Source organism: Peromyscus maniculatus, chromosome 7 (assembly GCF_049852395.1).
Source record: "Peromyscus maniculatus bairdii isolate BWxNUB_F1_BW_parent chromosome 7, HU_Pman_BW_mat_3.1, whole genome shotgun sequence".
Classification (NCBI taxonomy): domain Eukaryota; kingdom Metazoa; phylum Chordata; class Mammalia; order Rodentia; family Cricetidae; genus Peromyscus; species Peromyscus maniculatus.
The window spans coordinates 108,331,974-108,350,455 of NC_134858.1; the positions used below are offsets into that span (position 1 = coordinate 108,331,974).

At 45.8% G+C, this 18,482-nt stretch overlaps 2 protein-coding genes and 1 pseudogene across 6 annotated transcripts; 1 reads left to right on the forward strand and 2 right to left on the reverse strand.

Moving 5' to 3' along the window:
* Positions 1-3,043: 3,043 nt before the first annotated feature.
* On the reverse strand, positions 3,044-4,614 carry LOC102927699 (histone H3.3A-like). The gene is made up of 2 exons (XM_006975521.4): positions 3,998-4,614; positions 3,044-3,684 (listed from the first exon to the last, which is right to left on the reverse strand). The coding sequence occupies exon 2, from the start codon at positions 3,635-3,637 to the stop codon at positions 3,227-3,229; it is 411 nt and encodes a 136-aa protein (XP_006975583.1). The 5' UTR covers positions 3,638-3,684; positions 3,998-4,614; the 3' UTR covers positions 3,044-3,226.
* Positions 4,615-7,575: 2,961 nt separating this feature from the next.
* Positions 7,576-8,121, reverse strand: LOC121830997 (translation machinery-associated protein 7 pseudogene; annotated as a pseudogene).
* Positions 8,122-12,960: 4,839 nt separating this feature from the next.
* Positions 12,961-18,206, forward strand: LOC102906379 (serine protease 44). Of its 5 annotated transcripts, none has more exons than XM_042281772.2 (5): positions 12,961-13,391; positions 13,662-13,785; positions 14,325-14,584; positions 15,545-15,699; positions 17,296-18,206. In XM_042281772.2, exons 1-5 carry the CDS (start codon positions 13,040-13,042, stop codon positions 17,530-17,532), a joined length of 1,128 nt encoding a protein of 375 aa, XP_042137706.1. In that variant the 5' UTR covers positions 12,961-13,039; the 3' UTR covers positions 17,533-18,206. The 5 variants fall into 5 exon arrangements, with proteins under 5 accessions (XP_042137706.1, XP_006975598.3, XP_042137707.1 ...); XM_006975536.4 differs by having other exon boundaries at positions 12,978-13,391; positions 13,662-13,818; XM_042281773.2 differs by having other exon boundaries at positions 12,992-13,391; positions 13,662-13,818; positions 14,520-14,584.
* Positions 18,207-18,482: the final 276 nt, after the last annotated feature.

Sequence of the window (18,482 nt, forward strand, 5' to 3'; positions counted from 1 at the left end):
CATCTGTAACTCTAGTTCCTGAGTTTCTGGCCTCTAAGGGCACCTGTACATGTCTGCATACACACTCACAAGTAAAAATAAAATAAATCTTTAAAAAATGTGTATAGGAAAATTAAAGGATGCAAAATGACCAATGCAAACCATACAGGTTTCAAGACTTGAAAATGAAACACTGGTCAATACAGGGCTGTACTGGCATTGGGGCAGAGGTAATAGACCAGTGGAGCAGAGCAGGCAATCTGGAAACAGGCCCACACCTATACAGCCAGACGATTTAAATGAAAGTATTCATGTAACCCAGTGAGGGAAAAGACAGTTTTTTAATTTAGTAAATGCTGCTGAGGGTCTAGGAGTGTACCTCAGTACGGTGGAGCTCTTGTCTAGTGTGCATGAGGACCTTGGTTCAATACCTAGCATCACAAAAAAATAAAGTGTTAGAAAAATGGCCTTTAGTGCCTGGCAGTGGTGGCACAAGCCTTTAATCCTAGCACTTGGGAGGCAGAGACAGACAGATCTCTGTTAATTCCAGGCCAGCCTGGTCCACAGAATGAGTTCCAGGACAGCCAAAGCTACACAGAAAAGCCCTGTCAAAAAAAAAAAAAAAAAAAAAAAGAAAGAAAGAAAGAAAGAAAGAGAGAAAGAAAGAAAGAGAAAATGACTTTTGCTCTTCACCTTGCAATGTATAGATATTTCATTCTATTAATTCAAAATAAATTATAGAACTCAATATAAACCACAAATCTATAAGAACCTAGAAGAGGGCTAAAAGAAAAAAAAATCTGAGCCGGGCGTGGTGGCACACGCCTTTAATCCCAGCACTCGGGAGGCAGAGGCAGGCGGATCTCGGTGAGTTCGAGGCCAGCCTGGGCTACCAAGTGAGCTCCAGGAAAGGCGCAAAGCTACACAGAGAAACCCTGTCTCGAAAAAACCAAAAAAAAAAGAAAAAAAATCTGTGGTTCTTGGGTAAGCAAAGACCTTTTATACAGGGCATAAAAAATATGAGCACTGGCTGGCAAGATGGCTCTGTGGGCAAAGGTACCTGTTACCAAGCCTGATGGCCCGAGTTTCATGCCTGGGACCCAGACTGCTGCCGTGAGGACCAGCCTCCAGCAGTGCATGGAGCTGATGAACTAAGACTTTTTTTATCTGAGGGGGTAAGGGAAAAGACACACACTCTCTCAATGGTTTCCTTCTGACCTTTTCTTTATTCTTCTTTGTAATTTTTTTCTCTACATCTTTCCTGGTGATTTCCTTCTTTCATTCCTGATGTTTTCCTTCTAACTTTCTTATGTTTTGCCTTACAGCTTATATTCCCCAGCAAAATCTTTCAAGCAATATAAAAACTACAATGTGGTTACATTTTATTTTTCAAGTGAGTGATTATAGTGAATACAAGTAAAAAACAGTATGTTTTCCATATCCCTTACATGAGTAAACATTTTACGTGTTACAGGTGAAAATCAAGTTGTTCCAAGAACCCACATACACTCATGTCCAATCAACTTGTTACAGATTAACAGAGTGTGAGCAAGCAGGTATTCTTCTCAGCCAGTTCTTTGGCTGGCAGGCTGCATTTTGTGGTTGCAACAAAGGGACCAATCATTTTATTATTTATCTCAAAAGGTAATCTTATAAGAAATCTTAGAAGAATCACAAATATAAACTTTTATATATGAAAAACAATAAGTCAGCTCTATTTTAAATCCTTGGGGTGTATACTCACTCATCAACAGTTTTTTATACCAGGAAGCTGAGGTTAGAAATGGGTACAAGGAATCATCACCTTTGGTCACCAACACATCCTAACAAGAAAGGTATAATAATAATTGGGCTGCTTGTTTTTGATCCCTGACCTAAGAGTCCCACACTCAGCTATGTGCCTTTCTAAAACTTTAGATTGTCTTCTTGGGTTTTTCACCTCAAAGCTATTTGACAAAAACACCTTAGTCTAACCTTAAGTTATTTCCAAGGCTTTGTTTCAGCTATGATGCACCCCGAAACCTGTGAACACATGTCCCAACATTAAAGTTAAAAGAATTTAAGCTGGCTGGGCTACTGGGACTCAACTGTTTTTCTTTTCTTTCTTTCTTTCTTTCTTTTTCTTTTCTTTTCTTTTTTTTTTTTTTTTTTTTTTTTTTTTTGAGTCAGGGTTTCTCTGTGTAGCTTTGCGCCTTTCCTGGAACTCACTTGGTAGCCCAGGCTGGCCTCGAACTCACAGAGATTTGCCTGGCTCTGCCTCCGAGTGCTGGGATTAAAGGTGTGCGCCACCACCGCCCGGATCAACTGTTTTTCTTAATCATGAACTTAAGCCACAGTCTATACGGCTCCTCAATAGAAATCACGTGTTCTAGCTGTGTGACTCTTCCTTGTTTTATTTTTATCCTCTGCGGCCTCTGCTTTATCAGAGGCAGGGGCAACATTTTGTCCTACCTTTACCTGTGTTAACTTTTCCACTAAACTGACCTCTATCATAATCCCTTACTATGTTTATTAAAAACCCTTAATCATCAAAATCTTATTTATTTATTTAATAGTTTAATGTATTTTAATAGCAAACTTACAGGAACAGCACAGAAGACAGACAACATTAAAAACATGTACTTGCATGTAGGACAACTCAGTTAGAAAAGTATAGTGAATGGATGGAATCTACTATATGATAAAAATGCTACGAACACCATTTAGTTGCCATCAATAAGAAATTTACTTATTTTAAAAAAATCCAAGTGCTGGCATTGTCCAGAAAATTTTTAACAGGTTTATTTATCATTGTTATAAAGTTGAACTGTTGAAATGTGTTCACTGAAACATTTTGCTTGCATTAATGCTTTACATCTTGCATTTATATTAAAAATTCACACACAAGCCGGGCGGTGGTGGCGCACGCCTTTAATCCCAGCGCTCGGGAGGCAGAGCCAGGCAAATCTCTGAGTTCGAGGCCAGCCTGGGCTACCAAGTGAGTCCCATGAAAGGCGCAAAGCTACACAGAGAAACCCTGTCTCGAAACCCCCGCCCCCCCCCAAAAAAAATAAAAATAATTCACACACAAATGAAAATGGAAAAACTGCCAATACCTGATTTCTGTCCCCTATTTTTTCACTCGCAATCATATACTTCGGTGCCTTTTGATCCCATGGAAAAAATATCTAACATTCAGAACTACTGATAACAGGAAGAAGAGGGAAAAAATGTTTGAGAATGAAATGTTTGCCCTCATAGTTGACTCTTAAGCACGTTCTCCACGTATGCGGCGTGCTAGCTGGATATCTTTTGGCATAATTGTTACACATTTGGCATGCATAGCACACAGGTTGGTATCTTCAAAAAGGCCAATCAGATAGGCCTCACTCGCCTCCTGCAAAGCACCAATAGCTGCACTCTGGAAGCGCAGATCTGTTTTGAAGTCTTGAGCAATTTCTCGCACCAGACGCTGGAAGGGGAGCTTACGAATCAGAAGTTCAGTGGACTTCTGATAACGTCTGATTTCACGGAGTGCCACAGTACTAGGCCTGTAACGGTCAGATCTCTTCACCCCTCCAGTAGAGGGCGCACTCTTGCGAGCGGCTTTAGTAGCCAGTTGTTTCCTGGGTGCTTTACCACTGGTGGATTTGCGGGCAGTCTGCTTTGTACGAGCCATGGTATGGGCACCTCCTTATTTACCCGCCTTCTCCTTCGGCTGGAGCTCTGCAAGCGAGAGTCAAAATCCTATTTAAACTAACACTATTATTGTATAAAATCATTGCTTCAGTTAAACAGAACAGCTTAGGAGGAAATCATCTTTATAATAATCCACAGGTAAAAATGCCCAGGAGAACGGGATATTTCCAAGAGATGATCACGCTGCATTAAGGACAGTGGGGATCTATCTCCCCACACCCATTCACACCATGCCAGATACTAGAGAAAATTGGCAGCGGCGGCAAACACGCAAAGACACAGCAGTAGCAAAAAACATTCTGGGGCCGAGGCTCTCGGGCTCTGCTTATCTGGGACTCACCCGTCAGGGTTTTGTTTCCTGGTGGATCGGTGCCCTGAAGTCGGTTGCCATCTGCTGCTCCTCTGACATGGCCACGGGCAGACCCACTTGGAGAGAAGTAACCCCTGCAAGTTGACCTTTGATAAGATTGAGTGTGGGGGGCACGCACTAAAAATTTTAAAGTCTGCACAATACAAGAGAAAGCAGATACACTGATCAAAATTAAGATGGGCTCCTCTCTGAAACCCATTTATGAGAAGATGAAAGCAAACAAACCACAGATGGAAATAAAACGGCCCCAGTGATGAATGAGTGACGTTTATGAGTCTTGTTATTGAAGGTCTCGGACAGAGGCCTGGCTTGAGATGTCAACAGCCCAGGCTCTGCTGTCTATTGTGAGAGTCCAACCCGAGATGCGGGTGATAGTGAAACAAGAAATAGTTCAGGGTGGTCACTCCAGCAACAGGGAGACTACCGTCCTAGTCTTCCTTTAGGGGCTAATAAGGTCCAAAATGATTTAGGGGAAGGAACAAAGTAATAATGGTGTAGACACTGTAGACGAATTTCTAAGAGGTCTTATTAAATAAAAAAACACGGAGCCAGAAATAGGGGTGAAAATCTGACAGAGACCAGAGGATCAGAAGAACCACCAGCTAACCTTACCTCACCACGCCGCAGCTTCTAAAGTGCAAGTTACTTCCTGTCTTACCCACGCCTTTATTGCCTTGCTGTTCAGCCCTCTCATTGGCTCTTAGCCCAACTACCTCACTTCCTTGTCAGTGCCTGTCTGTACAGACCTCCAGGTCTCTATGGTTGGTACTGGGATTAAAGGCGTGTGTCACCATGCTTGGCTCTGTTCCCTAGTATGGCCTTGAACACAGAGAGATCCAGACAGATTAAGGGCATGTGCTAACATTGCACACTTCTGTTTTTACTAATAGTGGCTGACCTTTATCCTCTGATCCTCAGATAAATTTTATTGGGGGACACAGATAAATTATCACCACAAGACACAGTTGAGGCTGGAGAGATGGCTCTGCAGTTAAGAGTGCTTACTGCTATTACAGAGAGAGGATCGGTATGTAGTTACCAGCACCTACCCTGGGTGGTTCACATCCACCTGTAATTCCTGCCCCAGGAGACCCAACACCCTCTCCTGGACTCTGCAAGTGTGCGCCCACGTGCACACATGCACACACACACACACACACACACACACACACACACATGGTTTAAAAATAAAGAAAAGAACTCATAGTTAAGCAGCCTTGGTCACACTGGGGTTAGCTGACCTTCATTTTAGGTCTGGTTCTTCAAGGTCCATCTGTGGGGAAAGTCATTTGAGAAGGCAGTTTGCTGGAGAGTTTAGTTTCCATAACAGAATGGTTGTTGTTGTTGTTTTTTTTTTTTTTTTTTTTTTTTGGTTTTTTGAGACAGGGTTTCTCTGCGTAGCTTTGCGCCTTTCCTGGAACTCACTTGGTAGCCCAGGCTGGCCTTGAACAGAGATCCGCCTGCCTCTGCCTCCTGAGTGCCGGGATTAAAGGCGTGCGCCACCACCGCCTGGCCAGAATGGTTGTTTTGAGGGGGTGAACCTTGTTCCTGTCCAGATGACTCACTGAGGGGTAATCTACATGGAAGGCTTTGAGTCCCAGGATCTTGACAGATCTTAGTAACTCTAACCTGTCTGCTTTCAGTCTTGAAGGGCATGAGGAAGCAGGTTAAATTTAGCATTATGCAAACCTAGATTATTACTTTTTATAGATACGATGTTCTTAAGTGGTCGACAAGTCTACATATAGACCTGAGAAGGAATCTGACCCAAAGTTTAAGGTAACAGAAGAGACACACAAAAAAGAAGGCAGAGATGCCAAGCTCTTGTCCTGTTTACAGTTTTCCATATGGCATCTGCAGAAGTCACAATGCCAGCCTCTAAATCCTGCTACATACTTAGAATTACCAGAATCTGGAGAAACCAAGTGTCTATCAAACAAGGCAATACTACTTAACAATAAAAAATAATAAACTCGCCGGGCGGTGGTGGCGCACGCCTTTAATCCCAGCACTCGGGAGGCAGAGCCAGGCGGATCTCTGTGAGTTCGAGGCCAGCCTGGGCTACCAAGTGAGTTCCAGGAAAGGCGCAAAGCTACACAGAGAAACCCTGTCACGAAAAACCAAAAAAAAAAAAAAAATAAATAAAAAATAAACTCATTTGTTGTTAAAATCATAAGAATCCAGGTGTGGTGAGTGGTTATAAATGAAAAATAAATAAATAAAGAGTTGTATGTGATAGGGTAGTTCATACTTGTAATTCCAGTACCCCAGAGGTAGAGGCAGGATTGAGAGAGCCAGGCTGTTTTAAGCTTAAGGCTAGCCTTAACATGTATGTGTGTGTGTGTGTGTGTGTGTGTGTGTGTGTATGTATGTGTGTATATATGTCTATATATGTGCTTTGGTGTTTTCCATGGGTGTCCGGTCCCCTGTAACTGGAGTTACAGACAGTTGTGAGCTGCTAAATGGGTCCCGGGAATTGAACCCTGGTCCTATGGAACAGCAGTCAGTGCTCCTAACTGCTCAGTCATCTTTCCAGCTCCAGCCTGAACTTTTTAGTGAGATGCTGTCTTTAAAAAAAAAGAAGGAAGCCTAGCATCATGGCACACCTTTAATCCCAGCACTCGGAATGCAGAGACATGGGAATCTTTGTGAGTTCAAAGCCTGCCTGGTCTACAGAGCAAGTTCCAGGCCAGCCAGGGTTACATAAAGATTCCTGTCTCAATACCCGCCTCTGCCCCCAGCCTCTAAACAAAGAAAAAAGAAAAAGAAGAACGGACTGGAGAGATGACTCAGCCATTAAGAGCACTGGCTACTCTTCCAGAGGACCCAGGTTCATTCCCAGAACCCACATGGAGACTCATGACCATCTGTAGCCCCAGTTCCAGGGCATCTGATGCCCTTGTCTGACCTCCTCTGGGTCTAGACAAGCATGTGGTGTATATACATATGTGCAGGAAAAACATTCATACACATAAAACATAAGAGAAAAAAAGTGGACAGCATAAAATAAATACATTTTCAGACATCAGAGGACTGCACTCTGGGAAAGAAGAGAAACAAGTCTTAGGGTAACACTGGCTTTCTATGAATGGGCAGTTTTCAGATGGCACAGGGAAAATCCAATGGAAGAGAGTGATATCATAAATAGTGGGAGATTGGAGCTGGAGGTGGCTACAGGCCTGATGGCTTCAGGTTGATACTGGAGACCTGAGCGTTGGCAGACCGTGGCTCCTCTGCATTTCAGGACACAGGCTGGGCCAGTGAGACAGCTCAGCAGGCCAAGGTGCATGCTGCCAGGCCTGACTGCACGGTTGGATCCCTGGGAACCATGTGGTGGAAGGAGAGAACTGACTCCTGCAAGTTGTCCTCTGACCTCCACAACTGTGCACCTCACATACCCCAAGACACACACACACACACACACACACACACACACACACACAAGTAAATAAGGGGCTTTTTTTGTTTTTTTATTTTTTTAATGAGTTGGTTTAATTAATTCAAAGTGATACAGAATTCAGAGTACAACAGAGATGAAACAGCTCTGGTAGGATTTCGGACTGAGTTTACTTTAAATTCACAGCTGAGGTAGGAATTGCTGAACACTAGAGACAATGAGCCATTGTATTATTTATTATTATAATTTTTTTTTTTTTTTTACAAAAGTTTATTACAATGTACAACAGGCTCCGGGATAACATTTCATTCTAACTATAGTGGCAAAGATGTTATAGTAGGGAATCCAGATGTTTAGCAGGCTCCAGGGTAACACTTCATTCTAGCTGTAGGTGGTAAAGATGTTATGGCAGGGAATCCAGATGTTTAAATAGGAATGGAAGAGGCTCACCGTCATCTCAGATATGAGGAACAGCTTACTTTTTGCCAGATTTCTTAATTCCACCTGTGGCCAGGGGTCCCTTGCCCATGGCCTTGGCTTTTAGCTCCTCGGGTTTCTTCTGCCCCTCCTTCTGTTTCTGCTTGAAAGCCTTATCTTCCTCGTCCATCTCCTTGGCCTGCTTCTTGGGCTGTTTCAGGGGCTTCTTTTTGCCACCTTCACCGCCCGACATGGCACCTACTGTTTTTGTTTTTCAAAGACAGCCTATTGGTATGTGCCTACAGTCTGAGCACTTGGGAGGGGTGAGTTGAGAACCTGTTTCAAAATGAAAAAGGAAGAAAGGGAAGTAAATTGCCTGATTCTGCATAGGCTTATGGTAAGAATTATATTTACACTTTTGTTTTGTTTTAGGAAAAGGTCTCACATGGCCTTCAACTTGCTATGTATCCAAGGATGGCCTTGAACTTCTAATCTCTTTGCTTCCATCTTCCAAGTGCTGGTATTATAGGCATGTGCTATCATACCTAGCTTCATTTATAATTTTTTGTGTGTTTTTTTCAAGACAGGGTTTCTCTGCGTAATAATCCTGGCTGTCCTGCAATTTGCTATGTAGACCAGGCTGGCCTTGAACTCAGAGATCCGCCTGCCTCTACCTCCTGAGTGCTGGTATTAAATGCATACACCACCATCTGGCTTGACTTATACATTTTTAAAGGGCCATATTTTATTTTTAGTGTATATGTATTTGTGTCTATGCACTTGGGCCTGCATGCACACTGGCCAGAAGTCAATGTTGGATGTTTTCTTCAATCACTCTCCACTTTGTGTTTTGAGACAGGATCTCTCCCTGAACTTGGAGCTCACCAATTTGGCTAGATTGGCTAGCCAACAATCCTGAGAGGTCCTCCTATCTCTGCCTCTGAAGTTTTGGGATTGTAGGCATGCACTGAAGTGTCTGTGGTTTTTTTATATGGGTTTTGGGGGTTGCACTTATATGGCAAGTGCTTAGCCATCTCCCCAACCCCTAGGAGGTTATCTTTTAGAAGAGAACACAGTTGGGATTATGTGTGGCACAGGTCACACAAAGAAAAAAAAATCACCTCAAGTAGATCTGAGAGTCCAGGTGTCTGCTAGATTTCAACATTCTTTTTTTTTTTTTTTTGGTTTTTCGAGACAGGGTTTCTCTGCGTAGCTTTGTGCCTTTCCTGGAGCTCACTTGGTAGCCCAGGCTGGCCTTGAACTCACAGAGATCCGCCTGGCTCTGCCTCCCGAGTGCTGGGATTAAAGACGTGCGCCACCACCGCCCGGCCTAGATTTCAACATTCTTAAAGGAAAGACAATTCAATCCAGGTAGTCAGCAATGTCATGTTCACAGTGTTCAGTAGTCATTCGATATTTTTGGAAATCGTGAAAAAGCAGCAAATTTTGGACAACTGAGAGACTAGTCAACAAAACATTAAGAAGTATTAGCAATATGAATTAGCAGAGGAAAAACTGCAGAATGTATATTTTATTATTATTATTTTTAGTATTTTTATTTGTTTCTTTCTGTATAGTAGTTATTTGATGAGATCTAAAGCTTTAGAATACCATTACCAAATAAAACAGCATCAAAGAAAAATAATATTCAGAAAGAAAACCATAGAATCCCACAAATCTGTTTTGGTAGTGAACTGTAAGTAACATGGAGAAAAGTATAAATTTTAATTATATGAGTTTGGCCATATTCTGATCATCTTAGAAATTTATGCCTTTCTTTCTCTCTTTCTCTCTTTCTTTCTTTCTTTCTTTCTTTCTTTCTTTCTTTCTTTCTTTCTTTCTTCCTTCCTTCCTTCCTTCCTTTCTTTTTTATAGTATTTTTATTTTATAATTAACTTAATTTCATATATCAGCCACGGATTCCCCTGTCCTTTCTCCTCCCCCCCCCCAGCCCTCCCCCCAATCCACCCCCCACTCCCACCTCCTCCAAGGCAAGGTCTCCCCCTGGGGAGTCAGCCCAGGCTGGCAGACTCAGCCAAGGCAGGTCCAGTCCCTTCCTCCCTACACCAAGGCTGAGCAAAGTGTCCCAGCATAGGCCCCAGGCTCCAAAAAGCCAGCCCATGCACTAAGGACAGGTCCTGGCTCCACTGCCTGGGGGCCTCCCAAACAGTTCAAGCTAATCAACTGTCTCACTTATCCAGAGAGAAATAGATGAGATCTACATGAGCAAACTGGGGGTGGGGTGGGGTAATGGAGAGCAAGGGTCGGGGGAAAGAGAGCTTAGGGAAGAGGGAGGTCCCAGCTAGATCAGGAGCAGAGTGGGAGAACGGAGAGGGAGACACTATGATGAATGAAGACCCCAGGGGGAATAGGAAGAAGCAGAGTGCTAGAGAGGTCCCCAGAAATCCACAAAGATACCTCCACTGTGGACTACTGGCAATGGTCGAGAGAGTGCCTGAGCTGACCTGCTCTGGTGATCGGATGGCCGAAAACTCTGGCTGTCATGATAGAACTCTCATCCAGTGTCTGATGGAAGCGGATTCTGAGATCCATGGCCAAGCCCCAGGTAGAGCTCTGGGAGTCCAATCGGCTGGAGAAAGGAGGGATTGTATGAGCGAGAGAAGTTGAGACCATGGTTGGAGGAAGCACAGGGACAAATAGCCAAACCAGTGGAAGTGCATGAACTGTGAACCAATGGCAGAGGAGCACCCATGGAACTGGACTAGAATGCATATTTTAAATTTGTTTTTGATAATTTCATACATTGATTGATATGATGTATTGTGATTAGATCAAACTTTCATTTCTCTCATCTGTCTCCCTCTCAGCTCTCCTTTCTCCTCACCAGTTCATTCCAATTGCTCAGTAACACTTCGTGGTACTGTGAGATCAGAGCAGGAACAATATATCTGCAAGTTAGTGGGAAGCCAGAACACAAACAATGTATTTTGCAGGTTAGGGGTTCTGCTTATAGTTAAAGAAAAGTTCCTGTTTGTCCTGTGTTAAGTCCTTGCAAGTTAAGATTTCTATTTGTAATGAAGAATAAGTTCTTGAGCCTGGTGGCCAATGCCTTTAATCCCAGAATTCTGGAGGCAGAGGCAGGAGGATCTCTGTGAGTCTGAGGCCAGCCTGGTCTACAGATCAAGTTCTAGGACAGCCAGGGCTACACAGAGAAGCAAACAAACAAACAAAAAACAAACAGACACCCCAAAAAAGAGAGAGGGGGGAAGGGGAATGAGTTCCTGTTTCTTAGATCTGATGTCAACTGCAAAACATGCTTTTCAGTCTACACGAAACTTTCCACCCATCCCCATGATGTACTCCCTTACCCTCCTCTCTTCCCTTTCTCTGTCTTTCTGACAGTGTGTAACGGCCAGCTCTCTCGCCCCTGTCAACACCTCCTTATCTCTCCTACAAAAGAGATCTCAAGGGGCCCGCAGGGCCTAGTCTCTCAAATCCCAATTTAGGGTGAGACAGCTGGCTGGCCAGTCCCAGGCACGCCCCAAAACACAGCTTGCTTTAATTGGACAGTTGTGGATGGGGTGTTTTCTCCTCACTGGTCTCAGGTTTAACCGTGTGAACCTAAGGCTGTCTATCTGTTCACTCCCTGGAGGATATCTGGGTTTGCAGTGATTTCTTTGGATAGCTGTAACAAATTACCACCACTTTAGTGGCTTGAAACAACCCAAGTGCAGTTTGCAATTCCGGAGGTCACAGGTGCTAAAACCAAAGTTAGCTGACTTGTTTCCTTCTGGAGACAGAGGAGGAGAGTTTTGTTTTCTTTTTCTTTTTTCTTTTTTCTTTTTTTTTTTGAGTTGAGGTTTCTCTGTGTAATAGCCCTGGCTGCCCTGGAATTTGCCCTGTAGACCAGGCTAGCCTTGAACTCAGAGATCGCCTGCCTCTGCTGAATGCTGGGGTCAAAGGCGTGTGCCACCCTTGGCAAGAGGGGAATTTTTGTTTGTTTGTTTGTTTTTTCTTTTTCGAGACAGAGTTTCTCTGTGTAGCTTTGGAGCCTTTCCTGGAACTCACTCTATAGTCCAGGCTGGCCTCAAACTCATAGAGATCCACCTGCCTCCGCCTCCCGAGTACTGGGATTAAAGGCATGCGCCACCACCGCCGCCCGGCCTGAGGGGGTGGGGGGATTTATTTGCTTTCTGGCTCCAGTTTCTAGAGGCACCTTCATCCCTAGATTTGTAACCCCTTCCTCATCCTTTAAAGACCACGGTGAAGCATTAACAACTTCTCCCCTCCCATCCCCTTCCTGACATCTCTTCTCTTGATTTCAACTGTCTTGTGAATAAATAAAAAAGCTTGTGATTACAGTGGGCCCACCTGGATAGTTCAGATAACCTTCTTGTGTCAAGAGCCTTTAATTTAATCCATTCCATTTGCCAGGGGCCGAGTAAAGTAACATGCTCATAAGTTCCAGGGATTAGAACATGTATGTTGTGGGGAAGGCAAAGAGTTTTACTGCTGTGTTATTTTGAGCTGTTGATTTTGATGAACGAAGATATTAATACTATAAGCGTTTATACGGGTTAATAGAACATAAATCCTTATTTCTTTGGGATAAATATCCAGGAATATAAGTACTGAAGTGTATGGTAATTGCATTTTTTATTGTATAATAAACAGCCAGTGTGCTTTCCAGAGTAGTTGTACTTACATTCCCACCACAGTGCGTGGACAGGCGGTATCTCGGCACCACTGTCAGCATTTGAGGTTGTTACGGGTTTGTTTTGGAAAGCCCGATAAACTTGCACTGATGTCTCACTGTGGTTTTAATTTGTGTTGTGCTGATATGCCTAGTGGGTCTTGAAGATCTTGTGGGCGTTGACTTTTCAAAAAGGTGGTAGCGTCCACCCTGATGCAATGGTTAGTAACATTAGGCGCCACATCTCTGCTAAGGAGTTTTACTTTTGATTACAGATCACCAGGGAAGGGAGAATTGGGGAAAGGCCTGGTCAAGCCCGAGAAGCTCCGTTGTGCATCCTTGCATCATGGATGCTTCTACGTGAATTTGGGGCTCCTAAGCAGGGGTTCTCTATGGCCAGGGGCCCAGGCTAGCCACTCTGTCTGGGTCACGCCCTGTCCCGTGGGTCAGCTGGGAAGGGGATGATGCGCCAAAGTCGGGCCTGAAAGCAGGCGCGTGATGGAACCGGTTCCTCCCAGAACTGTGCGCAGCCTCGGTAACTGCCATGAGGAGGCTCAGAGATAGAGGCCGAGGCCTTCGTGGTGGTATGGCCTTACCAGGCAGCTCCTCCCTGGGCCTCTTGGCCAGGTTCTTGCTGCTTCAGACACAATTGGGCGAGGCCCGGATGGTTCCAGGGATGCTGTCTCTTGCTCCTCTCCCCTTGGGGGATGGCATCGATGGCCTGGGTGCACGCCCCTGGGAGAAGCCCCTCACAGGGATGCCTGAGACCTCGCAGGCCCCCCAGCCTGCGGGGGGCGTGATGTCCCCTAACTCAGTGGCATTTACTCCCGATCACTCTTTTCCAACCATGACTCTGTCACGGGAACGGTTTCCAACATGGATCCCAACCACTGCAGGTGAGGTTTCTGGGCCATGGTTTGCCGCAGAGAACTAGCCTGGACCTACGGGGATGGGACCCTGACGTCCAGGAGGATCCTGGGTCCTTGGATGTGGGGTTGGGCTCTGACCCTGATGAGTCTTAGGGATCCACACCTGCCCTGGGGTTATTTTCGGGGACGGGGTGGGGGGTGGGGCGGCTTGTTCTGCAGGTTCTAAGGATCTGGCTGGTGGTGGAGCAGCGACAGCCTTACCCCTCAGCCCCTCCTCCCTTCACCGACCTGCTCCAGGTTGTGGCCGCAGAAGTTCAAGGATAGTTGGCGGAGAGCCTGCCGAAGAGAGGAAGTGGCCCTGGCAGGTGAGCTTGCAGGTGGATAGCTCCCACATCTGCGGCGGCTCCCTCATCAGCAAATGGTGGGTGATGACCGCGGCCCACTGTGTGTATGGGTGAGTGCCCGGGGATCTGGGCTTGGGCCCCTGACCAGGTTCTATGGCCTGCCCCTCTTGCTTTCTATTTGGAAAAAAAAGGAGCCGGTGGTGGTGGTTCACGCCTGTAATCCCAACACTTAGAAGACTAAGGCAGGAGGATTGCCAGGAGTTAAAGGCCAACTTGGTCTAGATAGTGAGTTCCAGGCCAGCCTGGGCCACAGAATGAGAGAACCCACCTAAAACTATAGGGCGTGGGAGATGACAGACAGTCGTAGGTTTTGCTGTTTTTAAAATTCAGTTTCGGGTGACACCTGAACATTTGGATTTCTAACATAATCCCAGGTGATGCTGAGCAGAGACCACACTTGGAGAACAGACTGGTGGCTGGATGGGGTGGTTAGGGGTCCTGGAGGGAACATGGTTAGAACAGAGGGAGGAGCTGGTGGCTGTCTCAGGAGGATGGGGCTGGGCTGGGGCGACTGTGTGGAGAGGAAGTGTGTAGACCCTTCAGGATCTCTTTGCAGCCATCTGAATTATGTAGTATCGATGGGAGAGATTAACCTGTCGTCCAAAAATGCAGTCAACATTCCTGTCCAAGACATCATTGTTCACCAAGATTACTCTGTTATGGGATCCATTGTGAACGACATTGCCCTTGCTCTGCTGGCCTTCCCTGTGAACTACACTGTCTCCATCCAGCCTGTCTGCCTCCCTGACAGGGCTTTCTTGGTACAAGCTGGGACCCAGTGCTGGGTGACCGGATGGGGCAGAACATTTGAAAAAGGTGAGCCTAAACAAAGACCACAGCAACTACAGACCAGGGAGCAGACTGCTTCGTAGACTGGGACTGGCCTGCAAGCTAAAGGGAGGGGCAGGGAGCTGGAGCTTCTAGCAGGTGGATAAGGGAGGGGGAGAGAGAAGATGCTATGAGGGAGCCACGATTGGTGAATTTCTACTGGTTTCCTAGGGCTTGAGGACTTGGGTACCAAACATGGTGGATACTCACCAGAGTGGATTCTAGTTCAGGGGGAGATGACCTGTGTGTAAGCTAGAAGTACCTATCTTGGTAGTAGGGAGCTTCTCGTATGTGAGGAGAGGCCAGGAAACGCCGTGAGTCTGTAGGGCAGCAGTTCTCAAACTATAGGTTGTGACCCTTTTGGGGATCGGATGACTCTTTCACAGGGGTCGCCTAAGACCATGGGAAAACACAGATATTTACATTATGATTCATAACAGTAGCAAAATTACAGTTATGAAATAGCAATGAAAATAATGTTATGGTTGGGGGTCACCACAACATGAGGAAATGGATTCAAGGGTCATAGCATCAGGAAGGTTGGGAACCACTGCTCTAGGGTCCTCCTATTACTGGGAAGAGTGTAGTTTGGTACTTTGGTGGACTACCTGTCTGAGAGTTTGTGATTGTGTCCTAGCAAGTAAAGATGCTCTCCTGGTGCATAGGACACTGTCACTAGTGTTAGTGAGAACATATCACATGCTTGTTGTCACCTCCCAGGCTGACAAGATTTGGCCCTCACTTGGGCTGTCCTTCCTTTGACTTCCTTGGTTTGGACTTTCCATTGTCTTACACTCTCATTTCCTTCAGCGTCAGATGTGAATGACAGCTGGTGCCTTTGAGGGTACCCATGTGTGAACACGGAATTGAGACCCAGAGGAGGTACAACTGACTCCTGTCATTCCTACTTAATGGAGATCTGCTCTCTCCAAAATTATCTCCCTCTAGGGAGAGCATCAGGACAGCTTCGGGAGGTTGAGCTGAGCATTATTCGTTACGAGCAATGTGATGAGATTCTCAGAGAAAGCACAGGAAAACTATTTGCCCAAGTCCAAGAAGGGAGCGTCTGTGGCTATAGTGAGAGAGGAGGAGATTCCTGCCAGGTCAGTTCATGGGTCCCTTGCTGCTCTGCCCTGCTAGCCTCTCCTCAGAACTTCCTAATTCCCAGACATTAGGGCCTGGACTGTGCCCCTGACCCTCCATGTACTGTTATTGAAGCTAACGGATTGCCAGAGCAAGCCAGCACAGCTCCTGGGCTAGTTTGACAGGATCTTCCAGGAGGAAACAGCAGTGGCTGGGGGTGGGGAGTGAATCAGGGAGACAACAATTCAAATTCGGTGTTTTCAGCCCCTTCTGGGTGAGATTCCACGCACTTGGGGTAAGTGATTTACTCATTATTTCAGAAAAGAAACATTATGTTGGTTTATATTCAGTTTTCCTCTTTTTTAAAAAAGATTTATTTATTTAATTTATGTATATGAGTGCTCTATCTTCATGCATGCCTTTTTATCAGAAGAGGGCATTGTAGTGGGTAGCCATTCCAGCTTGGATCTGGAAGTTCCAACCCCCATTGAGACTCAGGCAACTGTCACGCCTACGAGGCGGGGGTCTGGGGAAGGTGTATCGCAGTCCAGCGGTGTTCTCTGGAACTCTGCTCAGTCAACCTCCACCATCTAGGGTCCAGGAACAGAGAGAGCACTCGCCCATCCAAGTCTCGGGTCTCCAGACGCCTCCCCTGGCCCCGCCTCGTAGGCGTGACAGTTGCCAGAGTCTCAATGGGGCATTGAAGACTAGCAGTTACAGTTACAACTTAGTATATATAATATCTTAGATAGAACATATTAAATATTAGATTCAGGTTCTTTAGGATAGGACACCTTTTGGAATGATCTTTATAGCATGCCATTTACCTATGCTCTATACTTCTCTGGATTTTAGTATGTGTTTCTTGCTTGATATTGTTTGCATTGGTTGTAGTTCCATCTTATCTATGTCATTATCCCCCATTATTTCCTGGACAATATTTGATAACCATTCCTTTGTATATAGTCTTGTACTAGTTTAGAACCTTCTTATTTAGACAAAAAGGGGGAGATGTAGTGGGTAGCCATTCCAGCTTGGATCTGGAAGTTCCAACCCCCATTGAGACTCTGGCAACTGTCACGCCTACAAGGCGGGGCCAGGGGAGGTGTCCTGAGACTTGGATGGGCGAGCGCTCTCTCTGTTCCTGGACCCTAGATGGTGGAGGTTGACTGAGCAGAGTTCCAGAGAACACCACTGGACTGCGATACACCTTCCCCAGACCCTGAGACCTACCTATCCCTTCATTTGTAAGTTACCCACTAAATAAATCTTTCTTTTAACTATGTGGAGTGGCCTTAATAATTTCCCCAATAGGGCATCAGATCACACTAGAGATGGATGTGAGCTACCATGTGGGTGCTGGGAATTGAATTCAGGACCTCTGGAAAGAGCTGCCAGTGCTCTTAACCTCTGAGCCATCTCTCCAGGCCCCACTTAACCTCTTTTAATAGAACCGTTCATTTGTTAAAGGAAAATTTAATTCCAAAATCTCATAGAAATTTAGGACCAGCAGGTGCATGTTCGGTTTGTATCAATCTCTCCAGGGCCTTGGGGTGGAATCTGTTGTGCTGTTAATCAATTTCATTCCTGTTGTTTGTTTCTTTCTCTTTCTCCAGGGAGATTCTGGGGGGCCCTTGATCTGTGAATTTAATGAAACATGGGTGCAGGTGGGGATCGTCAGCTGGGGCATCGGCTGTGGGCGAAAAGGAATTCCTGGCGTTTATACAGAAGTGAGTTACTACAAAGACTGGATCGTCAGAGAACTGAGTCGCGCTTCGTATGGGAACTCACCAGGCTTCCTCATCTTAAGCACATGCCTGGCGCTTCACTTGGGCATCCTGGTGACCCTGTGATCCCCTCGGTCCACTGTCCTCTTGTTCCTGAGCCCCCACGAGGCTTCTCCTCCGACCTTCTTTCCCTGCCAATGCTCTTTCTTCAAATTCCACTCGGAATCCCTTGCCTCAGTGGAGCATCACAGGGAGTTTGGGGCTTGCAAAATGTCCTAGCCTGGTGCTCCGGTCATCGGCCTCAGTTACCAGTGTATAAGGGCCGTGCTTTGCCTGGAGTGAAGGAGAGTGAACCATTTCCAGATAGAGGACTATCTGACCTGCCAAGCGGAGGGAGATAACTCATGGAGGCCTTGGAGATCATCCACAGAGGAGAGAGACATCATCAGTGTTGAATGGCCGCAAGACCTAATCGGTTTAATAGCTCTTACCAGAGACCCTGCAGTAACCGGGAGTTCCGTGAGCACTCACAAAGAGACAGGGAGGCACAGCACATTTCCCGCAGAGTTGTGGGCCTGGGACTGCTACCTCTGGCTCAGTTGTGGGTGGCAGCATTTCCCCACACCACAGTGGGAATCCATCTGTGAGTACAAAACTTTTGCTGCGTAAGACTCCTGGGAGCGGTCCTGCCTGGTACCCTCTTCCTCAGTACCCTAGCAGCCACTTCCAGGGCCCCCCTAAGTTTTGGAGAGGCTAGATTTCGGATGTGAACTGAATAAATGTGTCTCATATGCTCTGAAGTTTTGTTTATCTGGAATATTTGGCTGCTTATAGCATACTCTAAAGAGAAACGGGCCCCCGTTTATTAGGGGAAGTTATTCAGTCTCCTGGAGGAGGTTGTCTGTCCCATCTAAGTTTGGTGGGTGGTCTGAGCCCATCAGTCCCACAGCACATATTCCAGACATCAGCATGTAATGTGCCTTTGGAGTCCCCCGCACTTTAGAGGCCCCATGTCTGTTTCTTTCTGTCTCCACAGGTTGACATTTTGTTGCTCTGGGCCAGGGAAGCCCTCTAGC

Coding starts and splice junctions, on each gene's coding strand:
- LOC102927699 (XM_006975521.4), bottom strand. CDS start 3,637: ATGGCTCGTACAAAGCAGACTGCCCGCAAATCCACCAGTGGTAAAGCA.
- LOC102906379 (XM_006975536.4), top strand. CDS start 13,040: ATGAGGAGGCTCAGAGATAGAGGCCGAGGCCTTCGTGGTGGTATGGCC. Junction 13,392..13,661: donor ATGGATCCCAACCACTGCAG/GTGAGGTTTCTG, acceptor GACCTGCTCCAG/GTTGTGGCCGCAGAAGTTCA. Junction 15,700..17,295: donor GAGGAGGAGATTCCTGCCAG/GTCAGTTCATGG, acceptor CTCTTTCTCCAG/GGAGATTCTGGGGGGCCCTT.